General features: G+C 42.8%; 1 protein-coding gene across 2 annotated transcripts; it reads right to left on the bottom strand.

Moving 5' to 3' along the window:
• Positions 1–2,923: 2,923 nt before the first annotated feature.
• MAP3K8 (mitogen-activated protein kinase kinase kinase 8) lies at positions 2,924–22,446 on the bottom strand. 2 transcript variants are annotated; one of them, XM_032100818.1, is made up of 9 exons: positions 22,185–22,446; positions 18,951–19,077; positions 17,711–18,071; positions 14,501–14,665; positions 12,773–13,034; positions 10,106–10,212; positions 5,949–6,101; positions 5,092–5,338; positions 2,924–4,334 (listed from the first exon to the last, which is right to left on the bottom strand). In XM_032100818.1, exons 2-9 carry the CDS (start codon positions 18,983–18,985, stop codon positions 4,201–4,203), a joined length of 1,464 nt encoding a protein of 487 aa, XP_031956709.1. In that variant the 5' UTR covers positions 18,986–19,077; positions 22,185–22,446; the 3' UTR covers positions 2,924–4,200. The 2 variants fall into 2 exon arrangements, with proteins under 2 accessions (XP_031956709.1, XP_031956713.1); XM_032100822.1 differs by lacking the exon at positions 22,185–22,446 and adding an exon at positions 21,879–22,094.
• Between the last annotated feature and the right edge of the window lie 3,048 nt (positions 22,447–25,494).

Below are 25,494 nucleotides of genomic sequence, written 5' to 3'. Positions count from 1 at the left end.
TTCTGGGCGTTGCTGAGTTTGGTCAGCACACAATTTATAAAGGACTTGTTTTCACCTTGCCCGGATTGTTAGCTTTGGATGGTAACAGTTTTAGAAATGGACTTTGCTGGGCCTTTCCTATGAGGAAAGGAAGGCTGCTTGGGCTCCAAACAGTGCTTTGGTGGTCTTATGCCAGGAATTTACAAAGTCCCTGGACATGAGATGCAAAGAAAAGGAAGCAAAGAAAGCCTTCATCCATGATGTCTGAGCCTGCCTCAGAAGGAGCTAGCACAGCCCCAAGGGAAGCTGAACCCAGCCATGAAAATATTCCCAGTTTTGGCCATGCACAACACCAGCCATATCCCTACATCCCAGTCCTTCCCAGACAACCAACTTGGCCTTCCCAGCTGTGGCAGGATCACACCTCCAGTGACTCTTCCCCAGCTGCTTCTTTGCTTCTGCCCATTAGCCAGAGCAACACACTGTTTTCCTCAAGGTCCTAACAAACAGACTAATGCTTGGCCAAGGACCTCCTTCCCCATTCCTGTCAGCTCTGCACACAGGGAGGGCTGGCAAACTGCTCTGTACTTCTACTGCAGCTTCTCTCAAGCTTCCAAACATCAGGAAGCCCTGCTGAGGAGCATGGTGGTGATCTCAGTCCCAGGGGCACAGGCTGATCTAAGAAACCTCCTAAACCCAGGAGAATAAAAGGCACATTTGGCTCCCTAATTTCATCAGTGTTGTGATTTACTCTCAGCAGGCAACCAATCCCTGTGCAGCCACTTGCTCATTCCCCTCTGGTGGGATGAGGGAGAGGACTGAAATGGTACAAGTGAGAAAACTCATGGTATGAGATAAACACAGTCTAAAGGGTGAAACAAATTGCTTTGCACACAAGCAAAGCAAAACAAGGAATTAATGTACCACTTTCCATGGGCTGAAAGGTGTTTAGCCATCTCCAGGACAGCAGGGCTCCATCACGCATAACAATGACTTGGGAAGGCAAACCCCATCACTCAGAATGTTCCACCTTCCTCCCATAGCTTTATACATTGAGCACGACATCATATGGCGTGGAATATCCCTTGGGTCAGGAGGGGCCTGCTCCTGTGTGTCCCCTCCCAGTTCCTGGTGCACCCCCAGCTTCCTCCCTCGCAAGATGCAGAAAAGGCCTTGACAGGGTGTAAGCCCCACTCAGCAGTAACAGAAACATCCCTTGTTACCAACACTGTTCTCAGCACAAAGCTGAAACCCAGCCCTGCACTGGCTACTGTGGAGAAAATTAGCTCTACCCCAGCCAAAACCAGCACAATCAGTTATTTTGAGCAGTGGGTTTCCCCATGCACTTGTTTTCCTTTGCAGTTTGGCATGAGTCTCAGTATTTCCTCAAGAGAAAATGAAACTACACCCCAGAAATCAACACAGAGGCAAATAATTTGCAAAATCCCATGGCTCAGTGCTGACCAGCCAAACCCTGGGGCTGGTTCTCGTCAGGTTTTCCCCATCATCCATTTTCATTCCCTCCCCCTCACCTCCAGCCTCGGTTGCTCTGAGTACACAGGGGCTCAGGCAACCAGATTAGAGGAGTAGTCTTCCCCCTCCCAGGATATTTCTAACCCAGTTCATTTCCCTGACCTCATTCCCCAGGTGCTGGTGTAAACAGGTGGACCTACACAATGCAGCAGGGATCACTACTGTGGGATATGCTTGAGTGAAGTGGTATGTTTGGGATATTGCTCCAGAGAGAAATTCCTGCTATGCTGCAGCCTAAGGGTCACCTGAGAAATAGTCCTCAGCTATTAGAAAGCTGACAGAGCTGGAAGCAATGATTGGTGTTCAGCACACCTGAGCAGCTGCTTGTTGATTGTGTACCAGTCCTCTGAAGCAATATTTATCCTGAAGCCCTCATACTGTTTAGACATGTGGATGTGTCTATAAAGAGCTATTGGTTCACTCAGCCAAACCTTATCACTTATGTCTGCCAATACATAACACTGTAATTATTTGGGATAACCTGGTGACTTAGTACTTTCTTAGTAAGAAGATATATAACAGCCATAACTAAACCCAAATATTACATAGTGAACCTATATTAAATAGTGTCTCCATATGCAGATTTCCATGCTAAAACATCTAACTGGGTGGGGGAAAGGAGAATGGCATTGCAGAAAAAAATAAAAGAAGAAGACAGTGTAACATTTTTAAAGCAAAGGTGAAAGACCCCTAACAGCCTCCAATTTTGACATGGATCTCACTGTTGAAGTATACAAGCACTCGATAAGCATTTGCATAACCCTTAGCCATTGTCTTGTGAGAATAAACACCTTAATTTTATAGAAGGGAAACTGGGGGAGAGATTATAAACCCACCTCCAGTTACCTGAAAAGCTGCTTCCAACTAATTCTATTAATCTCCTTAAAGATCAAAAGCTATCAGCAAAAGATCATAAAATTGAACACAGGTCTCTGAAACCAAAGGTGACCATACAAACCATTTGGTCATGTTTTCTTTAAGTCAGTCACACTCAAAGTCTGATCCCTGAATATCTTGATCAGTCAGCATAAATACTAAGAGGGCTCCCTCACACAGCTCTCCTCCAAGCAACTAATCATCTAGAGATTTTGCACAAAGCACTAGAGCAGTGGATCATTCCAACAGGATTCTTTGCAGCAATTAACATCAGGACTGAAGTGCTCCATGTTGTACACAACTGCTGTGCAACATGCAGGCAGTCCATAAGGAATGTTGGGGTGTGAGAAGGAGAGCTGCCAGAAATACTTACCATGTATTACCAGAGTCCAAAATCCATCAACAATCACCTTCACCCAACATCCCAATAAATGGAATGGTGCCTGTAGTGTACCTGGGCTATGGTGGGGGTGTTGGCCCAAATGCAGCTGCAGCCTCATGCTGTTTTTGAAGATGAAGAAAGAATGACCACGTCTCAAGGCACTGAGCTGGATTTATTCATTTGACCATATCAGTATCAAACTAGAAATCATCTGTTTAAGATCATGTGTTAGAGAAGAGCAGCATTAAATAACAGACACGAAAAAGAGACTCTGCTTCAGAAAAGATTCAGAGTACAACATACACAGTATGCCATTTAACACAAATGCTTATAAAAGAGTCATTCTAAGCATCAAAGAGAATTTTATAAAAGTTTACGTTCTCATCCAATGGGATGTACAGAACTATGCAGTTTACATAGTTTTACTATCATCCAAAACATCATGTTTCAAATGTATGAGGGACAGCAAGAACAATATAATTCCATTTCCATAGGAACATAAACACTGCTTGTCACTAATGACACGCTTTCCAAACCATAGCACTCACACCAATTATACATGTGTACAATTTTAAAGTATTAAAAAGCAAGAATTTGGAGCCTGCCCACTATTACCAATAGGGAATAACATTTGATCTACCCTTGAAAACTATCCTACTTTGCAGTAGTTGAAACATCAGAAGGAGTTGGAGTCACTGTCATTCTTTGTCAGGGCCAACTTGCTGTGCTAATCCCAAAGCTAACTGATACCACCAGTGAAGGGCTCCCTAGACCCACAGAGAAGGGGGACAGCCTCCTGCTTAGCTCCCACTGCCCAGGGAAGGTGCAAATCTAAAACACATCGGTAAACAAGAGATAATCTGACTCCAAAGACAGCTGATAGAAATTAGCTCAGAGGCCCTGATTTTCTTTAAGAATGACTAGAGACTGACCAAGTCTTAAAGACAGAACAAGACTGAACCAGTCTTTGGTTAAATCAAGGACTTTTTTTGGGGGGGGGGTGGGGGGGGGGGGGGGGGTTGGCAGGAAGGTTTTCTCTAAGGACAGCTCAGAGAGACTTGAATCTTACAATCCACATGCTCAATTATATTATACTTTTTCCTGACATTACTTGCAAGCATATATTACAAGTTTTATAAAAGTGCAAGGCCCAGCTCAGGAAGATATCCTGGATTAAGACATTCCCAGCAGTGTTCTTTTAAACATCATCTTGTTGTCAAGCAACAGACACACAAGCATCACTGCTTGGGATCAGCTTATCAGAGCCCCTAAGGGTTTAGCTTAATCATCTGTGCAATTAAACACTATTCACATTTGACAGCCTATAATGGCAACAGTTTTATGTACAAATTGGAAAATCAAGTCTTAAAATCAAGTTTTAAGAGGTAGAGAGGTCCATTTCTGACCCATCAACATAAAATGTTACCGAGTCAGTCATATTCTAAGGCTGGTGGTCCCCTAACAATATTGAAGTAACCAGCTAGAGCTCCAAGGTCTATGTAGAGTGATCTTTGTCTCTTTAGCAGGTCTGACTCTTCCATGCTCCCATTACACAAGGAGGAATCTAGTAAGAAAATAGAGAAACCATGTCATTAGTGCACAAATAGGGTATATCTTTAAAAATATTTATCCCAATTAAATAAACCATTTGTCTGGGAAGAGTCTTTCAACGCCTTTTGTCAGAACCCTCCTAATGTATTTGGTAAGTAGAAGAAAAGCATTTTGAAGCCCGTTGACAGGTTGTTGGCACCAAATCTTGCTTGGGCTTAAAAGGGCTATTTCCTACCTGGTTCTGTATTATCCTTCATTAAGCACTTACTAATGCACAAGGGCAAGTGCATTCTATCCCACAGTCATTTTTGGTTTTAAAACAAAGGGCTTGTACGGCTGACACTCAACAACATTAGTTACGGTTTTGTGCGTGTTCTTCCTTAAAAAGGCAAAAAGTGCTGGATTTGCTGGTGGTTGTTGGACTTTGTTTACAAATCAAGAGTATAAAACATCTCTGGTACCGTGGCAAATTGAGGCCATTTGGGACAACAATTTACACTTCATGAAGTGCCCTGAATGACTGCCATGGCTTTTCCAAGAGCCAGTCTTTCCGGAGCCCCGCAGACATCAGGCTAAATTCCTCCCCATTGAAGTCAATGGGCGTTTTACAGATCACTTAATGGCCTCTGAGCCTGATCTCATCTGAGTGGGATTTTCACCGGTCGCTTTCCAGATGTGTTTTGAGTTTCGCTGGTTCCTTACCACTCCTTCAAATCAAGATTTGACACAAAGTGAAGTCTACTAAGTACAAGGCAACCTGATACCATTACCTGTAATGTTTTCTGGCAGCTGCAGATCCTTCCTTGCAAGCAGTCTTTTCCTTTCAAACAACGCCGAGTCCAGACTCTGGCACCGCGGCTGCTCTTCTGGGGGTGGGTGTAAGGCTTCGTGTTTCAGTAAGTCTGCTGCAGACAGCCTGTGATTAGGATTCCTTTCCAGAGCTGCTTCTAGCAATTCTCTCATGGAAGTGCTGCAGTCCTCAGCAATATCCTCTAAGGGGGGAGCTTGCTTGTGTATCTGTTGGAAAGAAAAAAGACCATGGAAACAGTTATTCCAAAAACAATGGAAGAGGAAGTCACAGATAACCACACGAATGGTCTGGGAATCCCCCAATTAGGATTCATCACCTCCCTAAGCAGGGGTGATCAACTAGAACAGAACAGGCAAGTACACAAAATCCACTTCTTAAAAATCAGATTTCGTAACAAATTTTAAAACTCAAAGAAACTTCAGTAAAATCCAGTGTAATGCAAATTCACCAGATTTCTGTACCACACTGGAGGAACCAGAGAATCAAATCTGCCAGGCTCCAGTTTTTTATCTGCAACTTCTAAGGAAAATAGACAACTAGAAGACAGATGGGTCTCACACTGATCTAACCCTGTCCTTTCAGTAAACTCCAGGTTTGTAAATTGAAACGCAAATCACAGAGACAACTCCAGCTCAGTCTCTGTTTTCCCCTAAATGATCAAAACCCACTTCTTCCCTCCCTCCCTCCCCTGAAGCAAAAAGGATGATATCACCTCTGACAAATATTTTGATCGTTTTTATATGACTGGAGCTTTCCCAACAAGAGTGCAGGAAACCCTTCAACTGATACTGAGCTGGCTTTCCTAAGGACACTTACAATATAGAGGTAGGATGGATATGCAGAACGAGGGTATCTGTTCACCCAGGGCGGGATGCCTGTTTGCATATGAATGATAGTAGCTCCCATGCTGTAGATGTCTGCTTTTGTTGTGTGGCCTCTGCAAAGGATAACTTCAGGGCTCATGTAAATCTGTGACAAATAGTTTAAAAAAAAAAAAAAAAAGATTACTCAACAGCAGAAAACAACAACCAAAGATGACTTAATGACATTTTGTGATCCTGGAAACCCCCTTCTGAAGAGATGCATCCCACTAGTACCTGCATCATAAAGACCAAGCACCATTTGGGAAATAAGATTTTTCTGTTCTGCATATGAGTACAACCAAAGAGACAGTACCTGGACAAACTCATATTCCAGATTTGCCCTCCTCAGACAGGCCACAGCTCAGTGGCTATGGGCCTTAGCTGAGCTGTGAGAGGCTGAGGTTCAAGCCATGGCTCTGCCTCATTCAGATGAGTAGCAGAAACCTCATCCCTCTACAGCAAAAGGAGGTGCCTGAATTGCCAGTTTGTTTTGTGGGGCACTGCTGGGACTGCTCCATTCTGCTTGAACAGTGGCTGTGCATGAACTAAAGAGAGGGGGTGACCTGCACTGACAGCCACCCAGATGGGGGTAGGAATCCACTCCTCAGATCCCTGTTACACAGAATACTACACAACCCCTCTGAGCAGAACTGACAGAGAGACACCTTCCTGTCGTCCTTGCTCTTCTTACCTCCTCCCTCTTATCCAGTAACCTGCATTTTGGAGCATTATCCTGACAAACGGGATGATGAGGAACATGCCAGGTCTAGGCAATGGATAAATTAAAAGTTAGGTGCCCTTTCCACCAGGTTACCCCCAGAGCAGCTATGAAGACAAGAATCCCTCTTCTAACCTTTTTTCAAACCAGGAATTCTAATCTTTCTTGATGGAAACCAAAATAGCTTCCATCCAAACATTTCACTGAAACATTTGAATTTGCCAAGAGTCTGAATAAGGATCTTGGAAGCTCCTGCCAGCTACAGGCAACTCAGAGTGCAGCTGGAGGAGAACCAGACAGGCAGGATGCAGGAGGCACACCCTGCACAGCTCTGCCACCGCCACTGGCCCAGAGAGCAGGTTTCAACACCACATGGGCACAGCCCACAGCACACCAGGTCAGCAAGCTACCATATTTGCTTCTGGTTTCTACTTTTCCCTCAGCCAATTTCCCTCTAAAGGATTCAAACAAACTTTAATTAGTTCAAGTCATCTTGACACAAAGAATCACATTAAAAGCCATTAACTGACATGAGGGCAGGAAGTTAAGTCATCACCACATGGTTTGACTTATTACCACAGATTGGGAACGGCTGTTGGGCTCACACAAATTCCAAGGAGTATTTCCCAGTAAATTACATTCCATATCCGCAAACAGAACTTGAAATTGGAAGTGTTTGCAAAGGCTCAGCAGGTGTCTGCAGCTGCTGCTGACTCCTATCCATTGCTTTCCTCAGGCCTAAGCAAGAATCAGTGCATCTGCACCCTCCACCTTTAAGTCTCATGAAGTGCAAAGAACATAATTTCTAATTTTGTAAAAAGAAGTCTTTGGAAAATGCAGTGCAACTTGAGTGAAATCTACATAAGCAAAAAGCAGCTGCCTTCAAAAAACAATGCTGGCACAAGATCCTGTCTTGCAGTTAAGGTGAGAAAATGGTCAAGATGCACCTTGACTGCACAGGGACAAAAATCAAAAATGCTCTGATTCCAGACTGGTCCAAGAGTCTGTTGTCACCAAAGCAGAGAAGCCATGGATACCTTCCCATTCTCATTCCTTCTGACTGGTGGGCTGGCACTTGCCTGCCAGTCAGACCAGTGTAACAGCCCAGCTAAAAACCAGTCCTTTCTTCATGCTGAGCTAGTTTTAGTTTAGCATTCCTGAAAATGAATCATACCTTCCGCACTCAATAGACTTTAACAGAAAACTTTTACCCTCAAATGGTTGTAACTGAAGCTTACATATTTTAACCAAGTGACAGAAGCATAACAGAAAGCATAGCAACTGCCTAGAAAAAAGTATTTCCTGCAGAGCAGTTTCGTAACAACCACAGTTTAATGTTCTGCATGACTTGTACACAAAAGGAGGAACACCAGGTTTTTCACACTACACCAGCTGAACAAAATTTAACTATCTTTCAATCATGTTGTTTTTATAAACACAAAGAAGATTTACTACATTCAGACTTTCTGTGCTATAGAAGCGAATAAAAATCCTAACTCCCAGAGGAAAACATGCATAGGACAAAGGTTACTCCACCTGTCACTTCCCTCAAGGACACAAGTCCCTGCCAATACCAGATGTAAGAGAAACCAGCCAGCTCACAGGCACGATGCTGCATGGCAGTGACAGAGCCCTAACCAGGGGCTGCACAATTGCATGCAGAAACAGCAGGACAACTGCACCACTTTTTAAGGCTGCATAACCCAGGATGCAAAACTCAAGAGGACTTTGGAGACTTAAGATCTTACTTTGGGGAAAAAAAAAAAATCAAGAAAGCCAGACTACAGAGGGCATTTGTGGGCAACAGGATTAGGCACCGTGGAGAAGATGATGCCTAGAATGAAGACTGTGGGAGGAACTGAAGGGAGAAAAACCTATAGGAGCATCAGGAACATTAGTGTGTAAGTCTTTCACTGGTATCTGAAAATCTCCTTTCCCAGTGCTCTCTCTCCAACCTCACTTCTGGCTGCGATGCTGCAGCAGGATTGCTGCTCCCCTGAGAGAGCAAACACCAAACATGGCCATATTTCAGGGTGGGGGGCATTATCAGCTTTCTGAGGATAGGACTGCAGTTATTAAACTCTGTGGAATCATTTTCCTCCTATTAAATGAAGAACTAAGTGTTTTTCACTCAACAAAGTGAAAACACGGAAGTGTTTTCACTTTTCACTTGTTCTTACCAACATGAACTTGGCCTATCCTCCAAGACCCAGAAGTGGATCCTCACCAGTCTGCTCCACAATGATGGAAATTTCCTGTTTACATACATCTCCATCCTTGGGAAATACCCTACCAACTCATACCCACCACTGTTCTTATTCTCATTAACAGCACACAAAACCCCCTTGAACAAACAAAAAACCCCAAACCAAAGTAAAAACCCCGCAAAGCTCATACATGAAATGCCAGAAAGCATGCTGCTTCCAGTTCAGCAAGCATTTTAACTCCCCTGACTACAGACATTGAAAACAAACATTCAAGTGTTTTCTCAATTGTCCTGAAAAAAATAAACAAACAAGCCTGACCTTCTGTGAAATCTTTGTTTATCCTACTCTTCTAAAAAGTGAAATGTTTTTTGTCCATTACACAAGTATCTCCTCTTTACACATGTGGCAGACTACTAAAGGGTAAGTGCCAACATTTCAAATAAAGCATTTCCTGTAAACAATCTCCTCAAGCAACAGAGAGCACAAATGCCACATCTGCAGCAGCTATCCAAGCTAATTGTTGCAGCTTGGTTGTTTGCTAAATCTTCAGCCCTGGAAGCACCTCGGCAGGAATGCAGCCCAAGTGGTGTGCAGGATCTAAAGTCACTGAGAACATTTAAAAGGACCCCACCTCCATCACAGTAATGTCTCAGCAATTTTAACAGATAATCATCAACCGTGCCATGCACAACCTCTGAAGAACCAAAGGGTTACATGTAGCTGGGGAACAAAGCTTAGAAGTGCTAAGGGATGAAACCCAGACATCTATAATTTCTGTGGTTTTGGAGGAGGAGTCAAAGTATGGCGTTGAGCAGATCACCCCAGTCCATAGCGAGTATCTCAGAAGAAATATTTGCTAGAGCAAAGAACAAATTCCTGTTTGAAATGTCTCTGACCAGCAGCTGATACATTGCAAACAACCCTCCTCAGAGTACTGTTTGACTTCAGTGAATAATTGCTAACAAATGGGACTGCAGAGAAAGTGACATGGCTTTCAAAGCATTCCACTCAGCAAGTTGAAAATAAAAATATAATTGAGACAGTATTAATGTTTGTAACTTTTTTATAGGTTTTATAGTAACTATTTTAGCCAGGCTTCTAGCCCTCCAGCTTCAAATTTGAGCCTAAGCACCACAACCATAGGACTAATGCAATATAAGGGCTTTTGTCCCTTCAGCTTCTTACCTCTGTTCCTCTAAGGTCTTTGGGATAGTAAATGTCTTCAGTCATTTGAACGCTCAGGCCAAAATCCACCAAAACAGCCTTAGTTGACATAAAGACGATGTTGCTTGCTAAAAGAAAAGCAAAAGTGACAACATTTAAATTTCTGGCATGCCCGGGATTTATTTTACAACACTCCTGTTTCATTCAGATGCTAGCCTGAAAAGGGAGAGATTAGCACAACCACTCTCTACAGCCAATATCCTTCTAGCCAAAATAGCTCTGGTAATTCTTTGGTTCAATTTTAAATCATATCTTAAAAATCAAACTGGACTGGTTTATGTCAAAGAATCAATTTTTGGTCATTTTCTTAGCTTAAAAAAAAAAAAAAAAGAGAGAGAGAGAGAGGGAAAAAGGCTAAGGGTAGATGAGGAAAGTAGAAGACTGGCAGGCACTTCAGCACAGTGCTCTGAAGATGTTTAATGGTCTCCAAGGCGCAGATCATGCTGTGCAGCTCTGGCTATAAGCAGCACAACTGTTGCTTACCAAGAGGTTTTTCTAGAGTAACAGTTTAAGTGAAGACAGAAATAGAAGAGTAACCAGGGCCCCTCCACAGCAGCCACACAGGTCTCCTGCACTGGTCAGTGAGGACAGCACAACAGGACAGACAAGGGCTGCAAAAGTAATAGAAGACTGAGCATTTCAAACTCCCTCTGAACTGCAGCAGAATCTAGGAGCTTAATTTCCTTTCTTTCATAAATCTCTGCCTAAGGCACAACTTTGTACTCAGAGGCTTCACTTCTGATCAAATATTTATGAATGTAGTGCTTGGTGTGAGCCTTGAGAAATTCTTGTTTGCTGTTTCAGAAGATGTGGTAAAATGAAGTCTCCAAGTTACACAACAGAAACACATTTTCTCTTACAGGAAATTGTGGGCCATTTTCCATCTTAACAGTGCCTACCACGATCATCCAGTGGGAGGGCAGACTTGATTTCAGCAGTACTGATTCCTGAAGCAATGCTTCACACAGCTGCTTCCTTACCAGTACTATATACTACATAAATCTGTAATTTTAGGGATAACTTTGAAGATATGAATTTTAAACACCCCGTAATGGATGGTGCAAGGGGCCACACTTGCCACAGTGCAGCAGGATCTGCTGCCTGCCTGGGATTGTACTCAGCCCCAGCTGCAGCTGGTTTTAGACTGAAGCTCCCCCCACCAAACAGCCTCATGGTTTAACTGCTCTCCAACCAAGGGTTAAAATGAGTGGCAGCACTGAACACCTCCCAAGAACCAGAATGTCCTCCTCCCCTTTTCATCTCAATAAAATCCTCATCTCCTTCAGCAGGACAGACTCAGTTGCAGCTTAACAGAAGCAGACAGAGTGAGGAAGATATCAGAGGTGTTGGGAAACAGCCTTTTCTATCGATTCCACCTGGGGAGAGAAACACACACGGCTCCTTGCATGGAGGCTGCCTTTCCAGGCAGTGGGCATGGCTCTATCTCGGGCCTGGACTACCCAGCTCACTCCTGGTGCCAAACAGGCAGGAGCGTGGTCAGGGCTCACCCCAGGCACCTCTGGGCAACCACATCTGTCCCAGGCAACGTCTGCCTCATCACCTGCCCTGCATCCACCAACACAGGAAAAGGCTGGAAAAACACTCATATCCACCACATTCACAATGGGCTGGTTCTCCTAGTCACTATCTAGATGTAGTAGGCTTTGGGCTGATTTGGTTTTTAGATCGTTTAATTAACGTCATTGTTACTGCCAATTAAAATAAACCCATAGGAAAGACCCTTACTACAAGTGAAAAAAACAATTAAGGGAAAAAATAAGCAGCTTTGTAGTCGTCAGAATCTCAAAAGCTTACATCTAAAATACTGACCCATACTAAATTTAAAAAAACCCAAAAATACAAAAATGCAGAACTGAGATAAAAATTTAGCAATTCCTAATAATCATCTTCTGTGAACTATTGTAATGCTTCAGTCTGAATATTTCTATTTTAAACCCTCAAGTTTAGCTAAATAAACTCACAGAAATGCATCTATCTGTGGGCCAAGGTGGTACTGGGAGAAACAACATTTAACACTGATTTAAATGCAACACATTAAAATTGAATTTTGAAGTAATTTAATACTAGCATATTCAATTTAAACTTAAAATCAGTATGTTTGTTTATACATGTTAATATCCAGAGTTTTTTGAAAGCAAATATATATTAAAATTTTCTGTAATTGTTTAAAGTAAAAAAACCAACACAAATTATGTGTTTACTTCCAAAGTGTCTCAAACTGAGGAACAGCTGTGTAGAAATGTAAAACTTAAAAGGTGCACGTTGAAGGTGAGCATGGAAACATTCAGGATGAATTTATATTGAAAGCAGGAAACTTCTGGCTGAACACAGACTGATAATTTCACTCTTTAGGTTTTTGTTTAAATTGAGTTGCTCATGAATGGCATAGGATCTATGACTTTCTAATTATCCTCTTTGCTGGGGTGAATTAATAAATAGTGTAAGTAACTATTATCTCCAGAACCTGACCTTGCCATTTGTTAAGCATTATGCATCGCTCCCACTCAGATATGTAAGGCTACATGCCCCAGCTCAGTCTCAGGCACTCCACCAGGGCCCCAGCCCAACCTGGACCAGAAAGTACCCCAAGGAACCACACAAACATACGTTTGATATCATGGTGGATAATCCTCTTGGAGTGGAGAAAGTCAAGTCCTTTCAGAATATGCTTTGTCACCCAAATTATTTCAAACTCTCTCATAGGACCACAACTCTCCAGCTTTTCCATGACAGATCCTCCCTCTCCAGCTTCCATAAAGAGATGGATCGTCTCATCCCACAAAATAGCACCGTATAATTCAGCAATGTTTTCGTGACGGAAACATGCCTGTATTTCAACATCTGATGGTTTGAACTGATCCACTGGCACCTATGACATTGAAACAAAATCAAAGAAAAGCAGCTCAATAAACAAGTTATCCATATGGACACTAATTATCCTATAGATTAACATAAAAGAAGGAAGTAAAGCACTTATATACACTTGTTAAAATACTGAGCTTTACTTTGCTCCTGCAACTTTTCTTCCTTGGCAGTTGAGAGACATCCTGTTAAAAGTTGAGAGATATTTTGGAATCATGCCCAAACAAAAAGTGCAATCTTCCAGAAAAAGCAATGTAGCAAGAGTTATTCCCGTCAAAATCCAGTGATTACGCAAAAGCTTTATGCAAACTTCCTGGTGAAGGAGATAAAATTCCCACTGCTTTTTCCATTAGCTTTGTGCACTCATCTGCACTACCAGGACTACACACCCACCTGACAGGTGGATCAGTGCTTGCAGTGCTCAGGACCATTACTGACCTCAATTCAGTCCTTATCAGCACTGGTTTATAGCTTTCAAGAAATGAAACCTGCTTTGAAGGGAGCGCCAGCAGCACCGTATTTCTTTAAAAAGTACTGACGACAGATTGCAGAGACAATAAAAACAGTGTTTGCTTACACACAGGAAAGCTACTACTGCTCTTTTTAGTTTTCTTCCCTTGGACTCGTGCCTGTGAACCAAATAAGAGGCTGGTATTTTTATTTCAGTGAGAAATACTGTTTGCATTTTCAGAAACAGTAGATACTTTTAATTCTGCAGTGGGTTATGCAGAAGCAGCTAACTAAATCTGTCCCCATGAGGACACAAGGCTGGCTGCAAGGGAAGGACATACAGCTTCCCAACTCTTTTGCATACAGAATTAATACAGGTACTTATTCATAAGCTGGGGGATCTAGAGCAATGTCCCAGCTGAGCCTTTACTGGCCCTGAATATTTACTGCTCAACTCTGAATAGTATGTTAAAAGGCATAGCTGAAAGAAAATGTTGGCTTGCATAAAAGCAGGGCAGTGCTCAGCAGTTCTCTTGAGACATCTCACAACTCTGTCAGTGCCCAAAACACATTAAGAGTTGCACATACTGAGTTCTCAGGGACATTAATGGTACTGGAGTAAAGAAAACTAAAGTCTGAGCACCTCAGTTAAAGGACAAGAGCGTAAAACCGTCTGCAGCTGCAGGATTTTGCTACCACTTTCAACAGGGATGTGGTCTCCCACTGATATTTTACCACAGTGATAACAGCAGAACAAGTAGAAAATCCACTCTGCACCACAGCCCATGTGCCAGTTACACACACTTCCAGATACTTTCAAGATGCTGAGATATTTGCAGCTTCACAGCCAAAAAATTTAAACAAGCGAACAGAAGTGTGCATTTTTCCCACCTTGTTTAGGCAAACAAAACCAAGATGATCATCAGCCAACAGCAGAACTTGATGCAGACATATTTGAAAATATAATGTAAGGAGTATGTCATACAATATTTGCTCAGAGATAAAACTACTGAACTAACATACCAGTTTGCATGCCATTCGTTTCTTGGTTTCTCTGTCTTGGGCTAAGTACACTTTCCCAAAAGCTCCCCGAGGAATAAAATCAGAACCAATGTTCCTGTAAGTCAACTTCCATGGAAACAGGAGCACATCTGAGTCAATTTGATAGCGCCCATTCTTGGGTGTGATCTGTGGAGTTAAATAAATAATAAAAAAATCACAGTGAAGTTAAAACTACTTCAAATCTAATTAACTTTATACATATAGTGGAATAAAAATATATCACTTATGTGTATGATGCACATGATCTGCTTAGCAGTCTTTATTTAGAAACATCAAATGGGAACAGCATGTGAGGTGTGGCATTCATTCACAGCCCAGGCATCCACGTTTCTCTCCAGTGACTAATTTACGAAGTGTAAGTTGCAATTAATTGTCTTGAAACAACAACAACAGCAGCTGGGTTAATGAAATTACCCACCTCTTGTTATTAGATTCACCTGCACATGTTTGTCCTTCCTGTAATCTGTTAACTTGTTAGGCCACATACCTGTTACTCAGGTTATCTATGAGCAAGAGTTTCAGCATTTCCTAATATCACATGTACTGCTAGGGGTTTGATTTTCCATCTTGTATTGGAGTTTCTGCTGCTTAGTAAAAGGTCAAAGAAGTCTGCCATGATTCTACCAGCCACTTTCCTCTAGTTTTACACCATAGTTTAAAAAAGAAGAGTGGGAATAACATTGTCTGCTCTAGGTGGGCAATGTTGGGAGCTTTGGTTCTTCTGTATCACCAACTAGGCAAGGAGGGGATTCAGGGCACCTAAGTCAGTATCATGTCCTAAATCTTTCTCTGAAACAGCTCCCTCCCTCTGCACGTGACAGAGAGAGAGACCAAACACCTAACTACAGCCATGTGAGTACTGCTTGATCTCTGATGTTGCTTCTTCAGTCTCTCAGCTACAAAATTAATAGTATTTCCCATGAATATGCTTCTAATTATTTCAGCCAATATTTGGAATATCATTAATCTCCTTACTGCTACTTTATCAAGATTCTTGAAGAGATGTAAAATCACATCAAGGATTTTTATTATTTCATGCCTGTCATAGGACCTCAAATACTCAGCTCTTCAGCTATGCTTTTTAAGATAAAAGCATATCAGGAAGATTATTTGGTTTAGATTTCTATTTAAGATGTAACATATAATCTTTCATTTTTAATCTACCCTCATGTTTTTCAATCAGGAAAGTACCTTCTTGACTGCTAAAATTGTCATTTGTGATTTGTACCTACATGAAATAAATTAATTCTTCCAAGTTCCTAAATCTGGGGAGGAGAAGTTCTTAACCTTTGACCAAGGGGGCATGAGGGACTGTCCTTTAATAAAAAGTATTCTGCTTAGGATAGAGAGAACAAGCCTTCCCTCTACTGATTAGAGCCAGGGTAAAGCAATCCGTACATGTCTAAAAATCTGTACCTCTTGCTTGCCTACTGCATTCCAAAGAGTTGAGACTAATCCACATGTGTTACACCTTATCCTGGAAAGGAAGAGAGGCTGAGAAGGGTTGATTTACAGAGCAAGAGAGCAATGACCACCATACTATTCATGTTTTCAGGAGGCTTTTAGGACTAGTTCCTAGCTTGACCCTGTGAACGTTTGTCTGTGGCTACAATGGATCTTTCAGTTCAGTTTCAACTGAAAGAAATCCAGCTTGTTCAGTTCAAGACCGTTTCCGATGCAAGCCACAATGCAGTCAGTGAGGGTCACTAGGCAATCAGAAACACTCCTGATCCTAACCAAAATGCTGTTGATATTTACAGAGCAGATGCCCCTGCTGAAACGTGTGCACAGGTAATGCCTCCAACCCTCAGTTGCATAATGGGATCACGTGCACCTAATAGGACTTGGTTCATACCAGTTGTATGCATCTATAGAAACAATATGCAAGCAAAACAACCACGAGTATGTAGAACAGTGTCTACCCTAAGTATAGGAAACATTCAATATTACTAAGTGTCATTTTAATGTCACAGAGTTGAAAAGTGATTGTTTTGCAATACTGTGAATTGCAAAACACTCCCTCCAAATCAGAATAAAGCAATACCCTAGGGTATTTCACACCTGAGTAACCAGTAAGCCTCAAGCAACCAGTATACATTACATACAAGATATTTAAGATGATAGATGTAGAGCATCTTAAAAAAATACAGCAGCAGCACCAACATATATGAATAGAATTCCATTGCAACACTGTTTCCAGAGCAACTGATCTCAAACAGAAGTCAAATGACACTAATATCCAGAGATGCTTGTAGAACACAAACAATTTTAGGGAAAAAAATTAACATCTCAAAACAAGACATCTATACTTGAATTTAGCAGTGTGAGATATTACATAATATTGTAACTCTTAAAATCACACTTTATAGTATGTGCTTTTTCTCCTTACATTACTACTATTGACATTTTGTGCATATAGAGTGAATTTAAGAACTATATCTTTAGATCCCAGTTCTTTATTTTTGGGAACATTTTACTGCATGAACACAAGGCACTGGAAGACTCTTACTGTCTCCCAGACCTGTACACCACCAGAATTCATAGAATCATAGATAGGCTTTGGTTGGAAGGGATCTTAAGGATCATCTAGGTGCAATTCCCCTACTATGGGAAGGGATGTCACCCCCAGGTCAGGTTGCTCAGGGCCCCACCCAACCTGGCCTTGAACACTTCCAGGGATGGGGCATCCACAATTTCTCTGTGTAGTCTGTTCCAGTGCCTTACTACCCTCAGAGTAAAGAAACCTCTACTGCTTTAGTTTAAAATTGTTCCTTGCTGTTCTATCACTGCACGCCCTTCTAAAAAGTCACTCTCTTTTTTTATACAAGTTGTGGATTTTGTAAGCCCCATTTAAGTACTGAAAGGACAAAATGAGATGTAGATTTTGCTTTTCGACTGCTTGTCTCAAGTTTGTATTCAATACTGGGAAATGTTTTCTAATCTCCAGAGATACCAGGAGATAACAGAATGGATCCTTCTGAACAACAGACCTTCCTCCATAGCAGCCTGAGGCTGCAGGGGCTAGACTTGATAGGCTCAGAGCCTTCCAGCCCCAGGAATGCACAGGAAACCACAGCCTGTTACTCCTGGAACTGATCTTTATTTAGAATCATTAAAAACTTCTAATTCCTAAGGTCTATGAAATGCCAAGTAAAAGGAAAACCAACGTACCATATTTAAGAGGATTCCAGATTCCTGTTGTCTGCATCCTTTAAATTGTTTTGCAGTGTTAGACACCTGATTTGCAAAAGCAAGCAGGTCTTCCACAGTCCCGTATTTGACGGAGGACATAAAAGAGACCTCCCTTTCACAAAACAGTAATGATTCTGCACTTTCATCGTTTTGATTTGCCTCTTCACACATTGTAATTAAGCTGTCTTCATAGACTGCAATGTCTTCACCTGGATAATGGTTTTCCATGATGGCTATCACCTCAGACATATTTAGATCAGCTAGCAACAAGTCAATCTCTTCTTTGCTATCACTACCCGTGCTCATATACTCCATCACTGTCCACTTTGCAAAATCACTCCTGGAAAAAAAGAAGCAAACTTGAAAACACTTTTCACCTAAATTTGTTTTAGCAAAGTAAGAATGAAAAGGAGTTATCAGAGTGATCAATAGCTCATCATTACACAGTTGGATTTAAAATTAATAACTTGTATTATGAAGAAAATCATAATTAGTATCCTGGGTGAAGACCAAATGGAGAAATATTTGCTAGTGAAATTTATTTAGAAGTTATTAGTTAACCTCCCCTGTCATTCATTCTTGGAATTTATTACAATAAAGCATTTCCTTAAAGGAACAGGTACAGTAAGAATACACCACTGTGATAGATATGCAAAAATGAAGGAGCACCCTCAATACAAACAAAGGAATTCATTGTTTGGAAAAGAATGACAGAGATATTAACATTCTCAATTAGTTTATGTCTAAGTTTTTATTGACAATTTATATGGTGTATCCACAAAGAAGGAAAGGTCACAAAGCAAGGTCATTCCTTGTAATAGTAATAGGAATCTGTTAGTTTCATTGAACAAAGCACAATTGTCACCACCTGAGATACAAAATCCCTATTTTTTTTGCAAATAACTAGTCAGAACTAGACCTGAACTGAAATTTTCATCCGGACTTTCAGAAGAAAGTAAGAAACTGAGCTATCATAAAATCAATGAGCTTTTGAAGTGGTTTCCAGCAGTTTGTTCTGCCCCCACTAATCCTAACAATAACTTTTCAGGTTATTGCAACTATTTTGCTGGAATGCATTTACAGCAAGCTGGGTTCAACTTCCCAAAAAGTCCCTTTCTATTCCAGAGAGTTACATATTCAAGTTAAAAACATATGCATGGTCAGTCATTAAAATACTGACACAAATAGTTTCCAACACATAAATGTCTAGAGCACTTACCTTGTATTTAACCTGATTACATCACTCAAAACCATTTAAAAACGTCTCAATAGAATCCCTGAAGTCATCACGTTTTTCAGAACCCGTATTTACCACTGATGATAATTCTGCAGTGTTCTGTGGCAATCTATTAAAAAAGGCAAAACAAATAAAGCCATTGCATACCAGCTCAAGCAGAAGGACTGGTTTGTATTCAGATAGGTCACTTGCTTCACGGAAAGAAGAGCTAGTAATCACAAGGCTGAGATAACAGGGGATTTTTCTGCAGAAAAAGATGACAACTCAATAAAGAATCAAGCTACTGTATCATCCAGATTTCCAAGTAGTAGTGAAAAATAGTTTTTCCATGGTTAGGTCCCGAGTTTTATTCTCTCTGTCTCATGCTTGCTTAAGCAAAGAGTAGGACCTCCTTTCGTTTAGCAGAACTGACTAGAGCATGCCCTCTTTAGAGAGCTCTCATTTCCCTTTTTCATAATCCACTACACCATCTATTTTGGGGCAAAAAATAACAACCAAGCAAAAATACACTTAAAAAAATTAAAAAGAAAAAAGAAAAGCAGCAAACAAAACCTTATCTCAAGGACAAGCAGCAGACTCGGTTCCCTGAGGCCATAGAGCAATGCGTTTACCCAGGTAGTTTCTGGTTATGATCACTATCTTTCTTACCCTCACCACAAGGACGTAGAAGTTCTGTGGCACATATTTCTCATGGGTTAGAGTATTTACGTCAGCTCTAACGTGAAGAAAACCAAGTAAAATGACGTGTCTGAGTTGGCAAAGAAGTCAGACCATGTGCTGAAAATTAAAAAGGCAGGACAGGACAGCAGATGCAGCATCAGAAAAGGCAAACAGAGTGCCTGTTCCTTTTCAAATTCAGACCCAAATCCTGTGACAGTGGCAGAGCAGTACTGTGCCCCCTGTTCCCCCAAGACAGGCACAGTGACTTTCACCAGCACTCTACACCAGTTCACCCAGCCCTAGTCAACCCACACCCCCAGCATGAGGGCAGCCAGGTTGGAAACTTTGTGGTCACTAGCACTACTCGATCGGGGAGGCTGCAGGCTTTGTATCCTGGGTGCTCAGAGGTCACAAAAAGGAAAAGATGCTGTGGGTGTTTTCTAGCCCCTATCACCCCAACTTCCTGCTCCATGATCAAGCTATAGGCTGTTAACAAAGCCTGAACGTGGTTACTTTTAAATATAAATGAGATTTCTATTTTTCCCCAGAGCAGGACTTCTATTTGTTGCTTTTTTTTGGTGCTGAATTAGTGGGGTTCCTAAGAAATGAAACAGTGCTGTCATAAAAGGAACTGAGAGACCTCATGTGTAAAGTCAGGTAAAGTTACAAACTAGTCCTGAGGGACTTTCTGAAGAAAAAACATGAGCCTCTAGATACTCTGGTCTTTTGTGGATAAAGACAAATACGTACCACAATTAAACTAATTTACTCTCTGACAGCATTTTCATGCACAAAGCATCTGTACAGAGTAGACCAAATGTAGATTTCTGGAGGTGTCAGCTCTGCTCTGTTCCTCAAAATATTCCCAAACTAGAGCACAATACTAATAATACTCTTGGCAGTTTCACTACTACCCAAAAAGCTCGGAATAACACGAAGAAGTGACTATAACCTGCATATTCTCAGTTCTGTGCTTTTAGTGCTTGAGAAAAGCTGCAAACTCTTCACCATTACAACTCCCTGAAAGGAAGAGGTAGCGAGGTGAGAGTTGGTCTCTTATCTCAAATAACAAGTGATCAGACAAGGGGAAATGGCCTCAAGTCGTGCCAGGAGAGGTTTACATGGGATATTAGGAAAATTACTTCACTGAAAGAGTTGCTAAGCACTGGAACAGGCTGCCCAGGGAAACCATCCCAGGGGGGATTTAAAAGACATACATGTAGATGTGACACTTAGGGACATGGTTAAGTGGTGGGCTTGGTAGTGCTGGGTTGGATTCGCTAATTTTACAGGTCTTTTCCAACCGAAATGATTTTATGATTTTATTTTTCCCTGTATCTAGCAAATTCTAAGCACTAAATGTTTACACAATAAAAGCAGTGTCTAGACTACAAAAATTGATTTTTTAAAGTATGCGGCAATTTAGTATTATATTTCCCCTACAAGCAAAAAAAAGAGTCCATTTTCCAATGTGGAATTCACTCTTCCTATTTATCCCTAAAATCCTGTACTAGTATCAGTGGTGGGCACTCATGTAGTATTCTAAATCATCCTATATAGGTTCATCAAGAAATTACATCAGTAAGTATGCTTTACTTAGATTCTCAGGTAAAAAAAACTGGGTTTACTTGCAGTGGAAAAATAAAACTGCATGCAAGCACTTGAGACAGTTGCTAAAGCCCAAGACTCTTTCTCTAGTTTTGCCAATATTTCAACATCATCACATGAGTAATTTGCAAGCCAAAGGTTTATTTCTCTATTCTCTGCGTAGCTTTTCAACCCCTTTTGCCTAAGAAGTGTGCTGCCAGAGACCATCCTTATATCAATCATATTAAGTAAGAGTAACTGGATACCCGACGTCTGAGCCCCTGTGGGACTTTTTGCGTGTCAAGGATCAACGATGGAAAAAATGGAACAAAATCGACAATAAAAATAAAATTAAAAGCCCCAAAACACACGTACAAAAACCCCCAACACTTCCCCTCAAAAGAAAAGCTAGCCACAAACTGCACGGACTGGCTCAACACAATCATACACCACAATAAAGATCTCTTGTACTGCTTTTAGAGAATAATTTTCTGGTCTGACAAGTGACCGCCCACTAGAAATGAAAAAAAAGTGTCCCTATTTACTTTTTAAGAAACCTTATCGACAGACCTTGAAAAACACAATCTCTCCGAAAAAAACTTCTACTGTTAAGGGAAAAAAAATATCAACAATTTCAATTTCCACACCACTTCACATATTCACCTGGAATAAGAAAATCCGCGAGCCTCCCAGCGCTGGCAGCAGCAGAGCCCAGCCCCAGCCCCTTCCTGCCCTGCAGCCCCGGGGACAGCGCAGGTGCCGCAGCCCCGGCAGCTCCCGACGCCGCTCGGGGAGCCGAGGGCAGCCGGGGACCTGCCCGCGACAGCGCTGCGGCCCCACACGGGGACCCGAGCCGCCTCCGCCCGGCAGCGCAGCACCGTCCCGCTCCGCTCCATCCCGCCAGGGCCCTGCCGGCGCTCCCCCTCCCCTGCCAGCCCCGGCCCCGGCCCCGGCCCCGGCCCCGCTCACCCGCGGGGCGCCGGGAGAGCCCGCGCCGCCCGTCCGTCCGCCCGCAGCCAGCGCGGCTCCGCCAGGTCCCGCGGGAAACTCCCGGGGGCGGGGAAGGGCGCAGGTAGCACCGCCCGCCCTGGCCGAGGGCGGGGGATCGGGGTGGCCCCGGCTCCGGTTTCTATTTCGCTTTCCCGGCAGGAGCAAGCGCTGCCCTGTCCCAGCCCGGCCTCAAGCCCGGCCAGCCATCGCCTCCTGTCCCAGCAGTGGCATCGCCTGGTGGCAGTGGCTTGTCCCCGGTGGTGGCATCGGTGAACCCCTCTGCTACCACCTCATGTTTCCGTGCGCACCTAGAGGGCGTTCACCAGCGTCGTATGAGTTTAAACATTATCTGAATCAAACTTCAGCTGATACTCGGGTGGAATTTAGGACAACAATGTGAAGAATTTGTTAGTGGCAGTAGTATTAAAATACTCTGGGACACAGTAGCGTGAGTTGGGTAATTGCTAAAATTGGGCAGGACTACTTTTTATTTTTTATCCATAAGGAAGTAATTCTTGCAAAACTGTGCTGTCCAATAGCTCCTCTTCAGTCAGTTCATTTTTAAGGAGACAAGTAGCACCTTTAGTAAAAACAGCTGCCACAGCACTAGGAGCTGATAAACTGAATCTGTCTCAAGGTGTCAAGAGACACAAGATGGATTTTTGATTCATTATCTGCAGTGTAAAGATTATTTGCTTACTGAAGTCAATGGCAAAACCATCATTATAAAGTTTCAGGACAAACATTCACCTTAGGCTTCAGCGTTTATTAGTAGTTCATACAACTCCTTTTCTGTTTATGTTATCCAGATACCCTGACTCCCTTGTTTAAAAGTTTTATGTTTGCTACCTCTCCTAGGGCATTCAAAATGGTCCAAAGTATGTCACAAATGACATTCTGAAATGTACAAGGGTTTAGACACCACAGGATTCTCCTTTCCTTAGCATCATAACTATGTATTTGGAAATCTGCTAGCAGGGTTAACCTTTGCTCATACATGGTTTCTTTTCCAGACTATACAGATGTTAAATACATTGGCAAGCCTCCATAAGGAAATAGGTGTGTGTCTTCTTTGTTGAGTTTGACCTTATTTAATTGCACCACCCAGTGCATTTGCTAAAAAAAGTCTGTGAAAAAAAAAAGGCAAGAATGCTGAAGATTATTATAGAAAGAAAAAAGAGAGGAAGGACTGAAGAATAAATTAGGCTATAGGAGAGGCCAGGCCGAGGAGAGGGCAGAATTGGCAGCACCTTGCAAGTGGGCGGTTAAAGAGGCTGAGTAACACATCCTTAACGTGCAGCAGCTCTCACGCTAGGATACTTTGGGTATCCTCTTTCAGGAACTTGCTTGCGCTATTAGTTTTCCCAAACCTACAATTAATTTTAATGAAACCCTTTTCTATTTTTAGACCAACTTCAAAGAGGGAAAGAGGAGGAGTTCCTCTCTCCACATCAATGAATTTAGGCAGGACAAGTCTTAGGATTCCAGAGGAAACTCGCTATGGAGAGATGGAGGAAACACAAGTTTCTGCTCCACGGCATGCGTAAGTAGGATACAAACTGAAATGCTCTATTTTAAAAGCAATCTACTCTCTGTCTTAATGATCATCCTAGAATACAAAACCAAAATAATTAGGTCATAGCAATTACTTACAGACCCTGACTTACTGGGACACTGCCAAGAGTATATACAGCACTGCACTGAAGACCTACTAACACACAAGTACCCTAACATACACTACAGATGTGCCCACAAGTTTTACATAAATGACTGGTTTTAAATACTAAAGAAAATGACATTTTCTTCAGTACATGCCTGGGGAACCATGCTGCAGACCAATGACTACTTGCTGGGTGCCCTGCAGCTCTCTGCCCCAACCACCTCATTTCTGATCTCACATGCTGCCTTCACTGCAGTAACTCTGCCTTCACAGCCTTGGCCCAGGACCAGACACACAGAATCACAAAATCAGTTAGGTTGGAAAGGACCTCTGAGATCATCAAGTCCTACCTATCACCAAACACTACCATGTCAACTCCAGGGATGGTGACTCCACCACCTCCCTGGGCAGTCCGTTCCAATGTCCAATCCCCTCTTCTGTGAAGAAATTCTTCCTAATGCCCAATCTAAAACTACCCTGGCCCATTTTAAGACTATGTCCTCTTGTCCTGTCACTGGTTGCCTGAGAGAAGAGGCCAACCCCCACCGGGCTACAACCTCCTTTTCTTCAAGCTAAACAACCACAGCTCCCTCACCCATTCCTCATATGGCTCATTTTCCAGACCCCTTCTCAGCTCTGTTGCCCTTCTCTGGACTCACTCCAGCACCTTAATGTCCTCCCTGAATTGAGGGGCCCAGAACTGGACAGTGCACTCAAGGTGTGGCCTCACCAGTGCCAAATACACTTCCCTAGTCCTGCTGGATAACATCGCTGATACAGGCCAAAGGTTTTACTTCCCTGAGTAGTCAGTCTGCCAAAACCTACATTACACCCCCACCTTGGCCATCCCACCCTTCAGGTTTACCCCATCCCCACTCTCACCCTCCTGCCCTTGGCTGGCAGGGCTCATGCAAGGGTTGACGGCCAGCCCTGGCCTGGGCTGCTGGGTGCTCCCTCACACGGGGCAGGCAGCTCTCACACCCCAGGCCTCAGGCCTGCCCTGGGAAGCTCACAGAATCACAGAATAAGCTGAGTTGAAAGGAACCAACAGGGATCATTGAAGTCCAGCTCCTGGCCCTGTACAGGACAGCCCCAAGAAACACACCGTGAGCCTGAAAGGGTTGTCAAAAAGTTTTTTGAACTCTCAGGCTTGGTGCTGTGACCACTTCCCTGGGGAGCCTGTTCCAGTGCCCAGCCACCCTCTGGGTGAAGAATCTTTTTTTAATATCCAACCTAAACCTGCCCTGGCACAACAACAGGCCATTCCCTCAGGTTCTGTCACTGGTCACCGCAGAGAAGAGATCAGTGTCTGTCCCTCCTGTTCTCACGAGGAAGCTGTTGACTTCTATGAGGTCTCTCCTCTGTCTCCTCCAGGCTGAACAGCCCAAGTGACCTCAGCCACTCCTCATTTGGCTTCCCCTCAAGGCCCTTCATCGTCTTCGTTGCCCTCCTTTGGCGGTTCTCTAACAGGTTTATAGGCTTCTTACATTGTGGCACCCAAAACTGCACGCAGGCTTCAAGGAGAGGCCGCCCCAGTGCAGAGCAGAGCGGGACAATCCCCTCACTTGCCCGGCGGGCGATGCTGGGCCTGATGCCCCCCAGGACACAGCTGGCCCTCCTGCCTGCCAG

Source organism: Corvus moneduloides, chromosome 1 (assembly GCF_009650955.1).
Source record: "Corvus moneduloides isolate bCorMon1 chromosome 1, bCorMon1.pri, whole genome shotgun sequence".
Lineage (NCBI taxonomy): Eukaryota > Metazoa > Chordata > Aves > Passeriformes > Corvidae > Corvus > Corvus moneduloides.
Note: the sequence above shows the minus strand (reverse complement) of the source record. Positions and strands in the feature narration are given on the sequence as shown.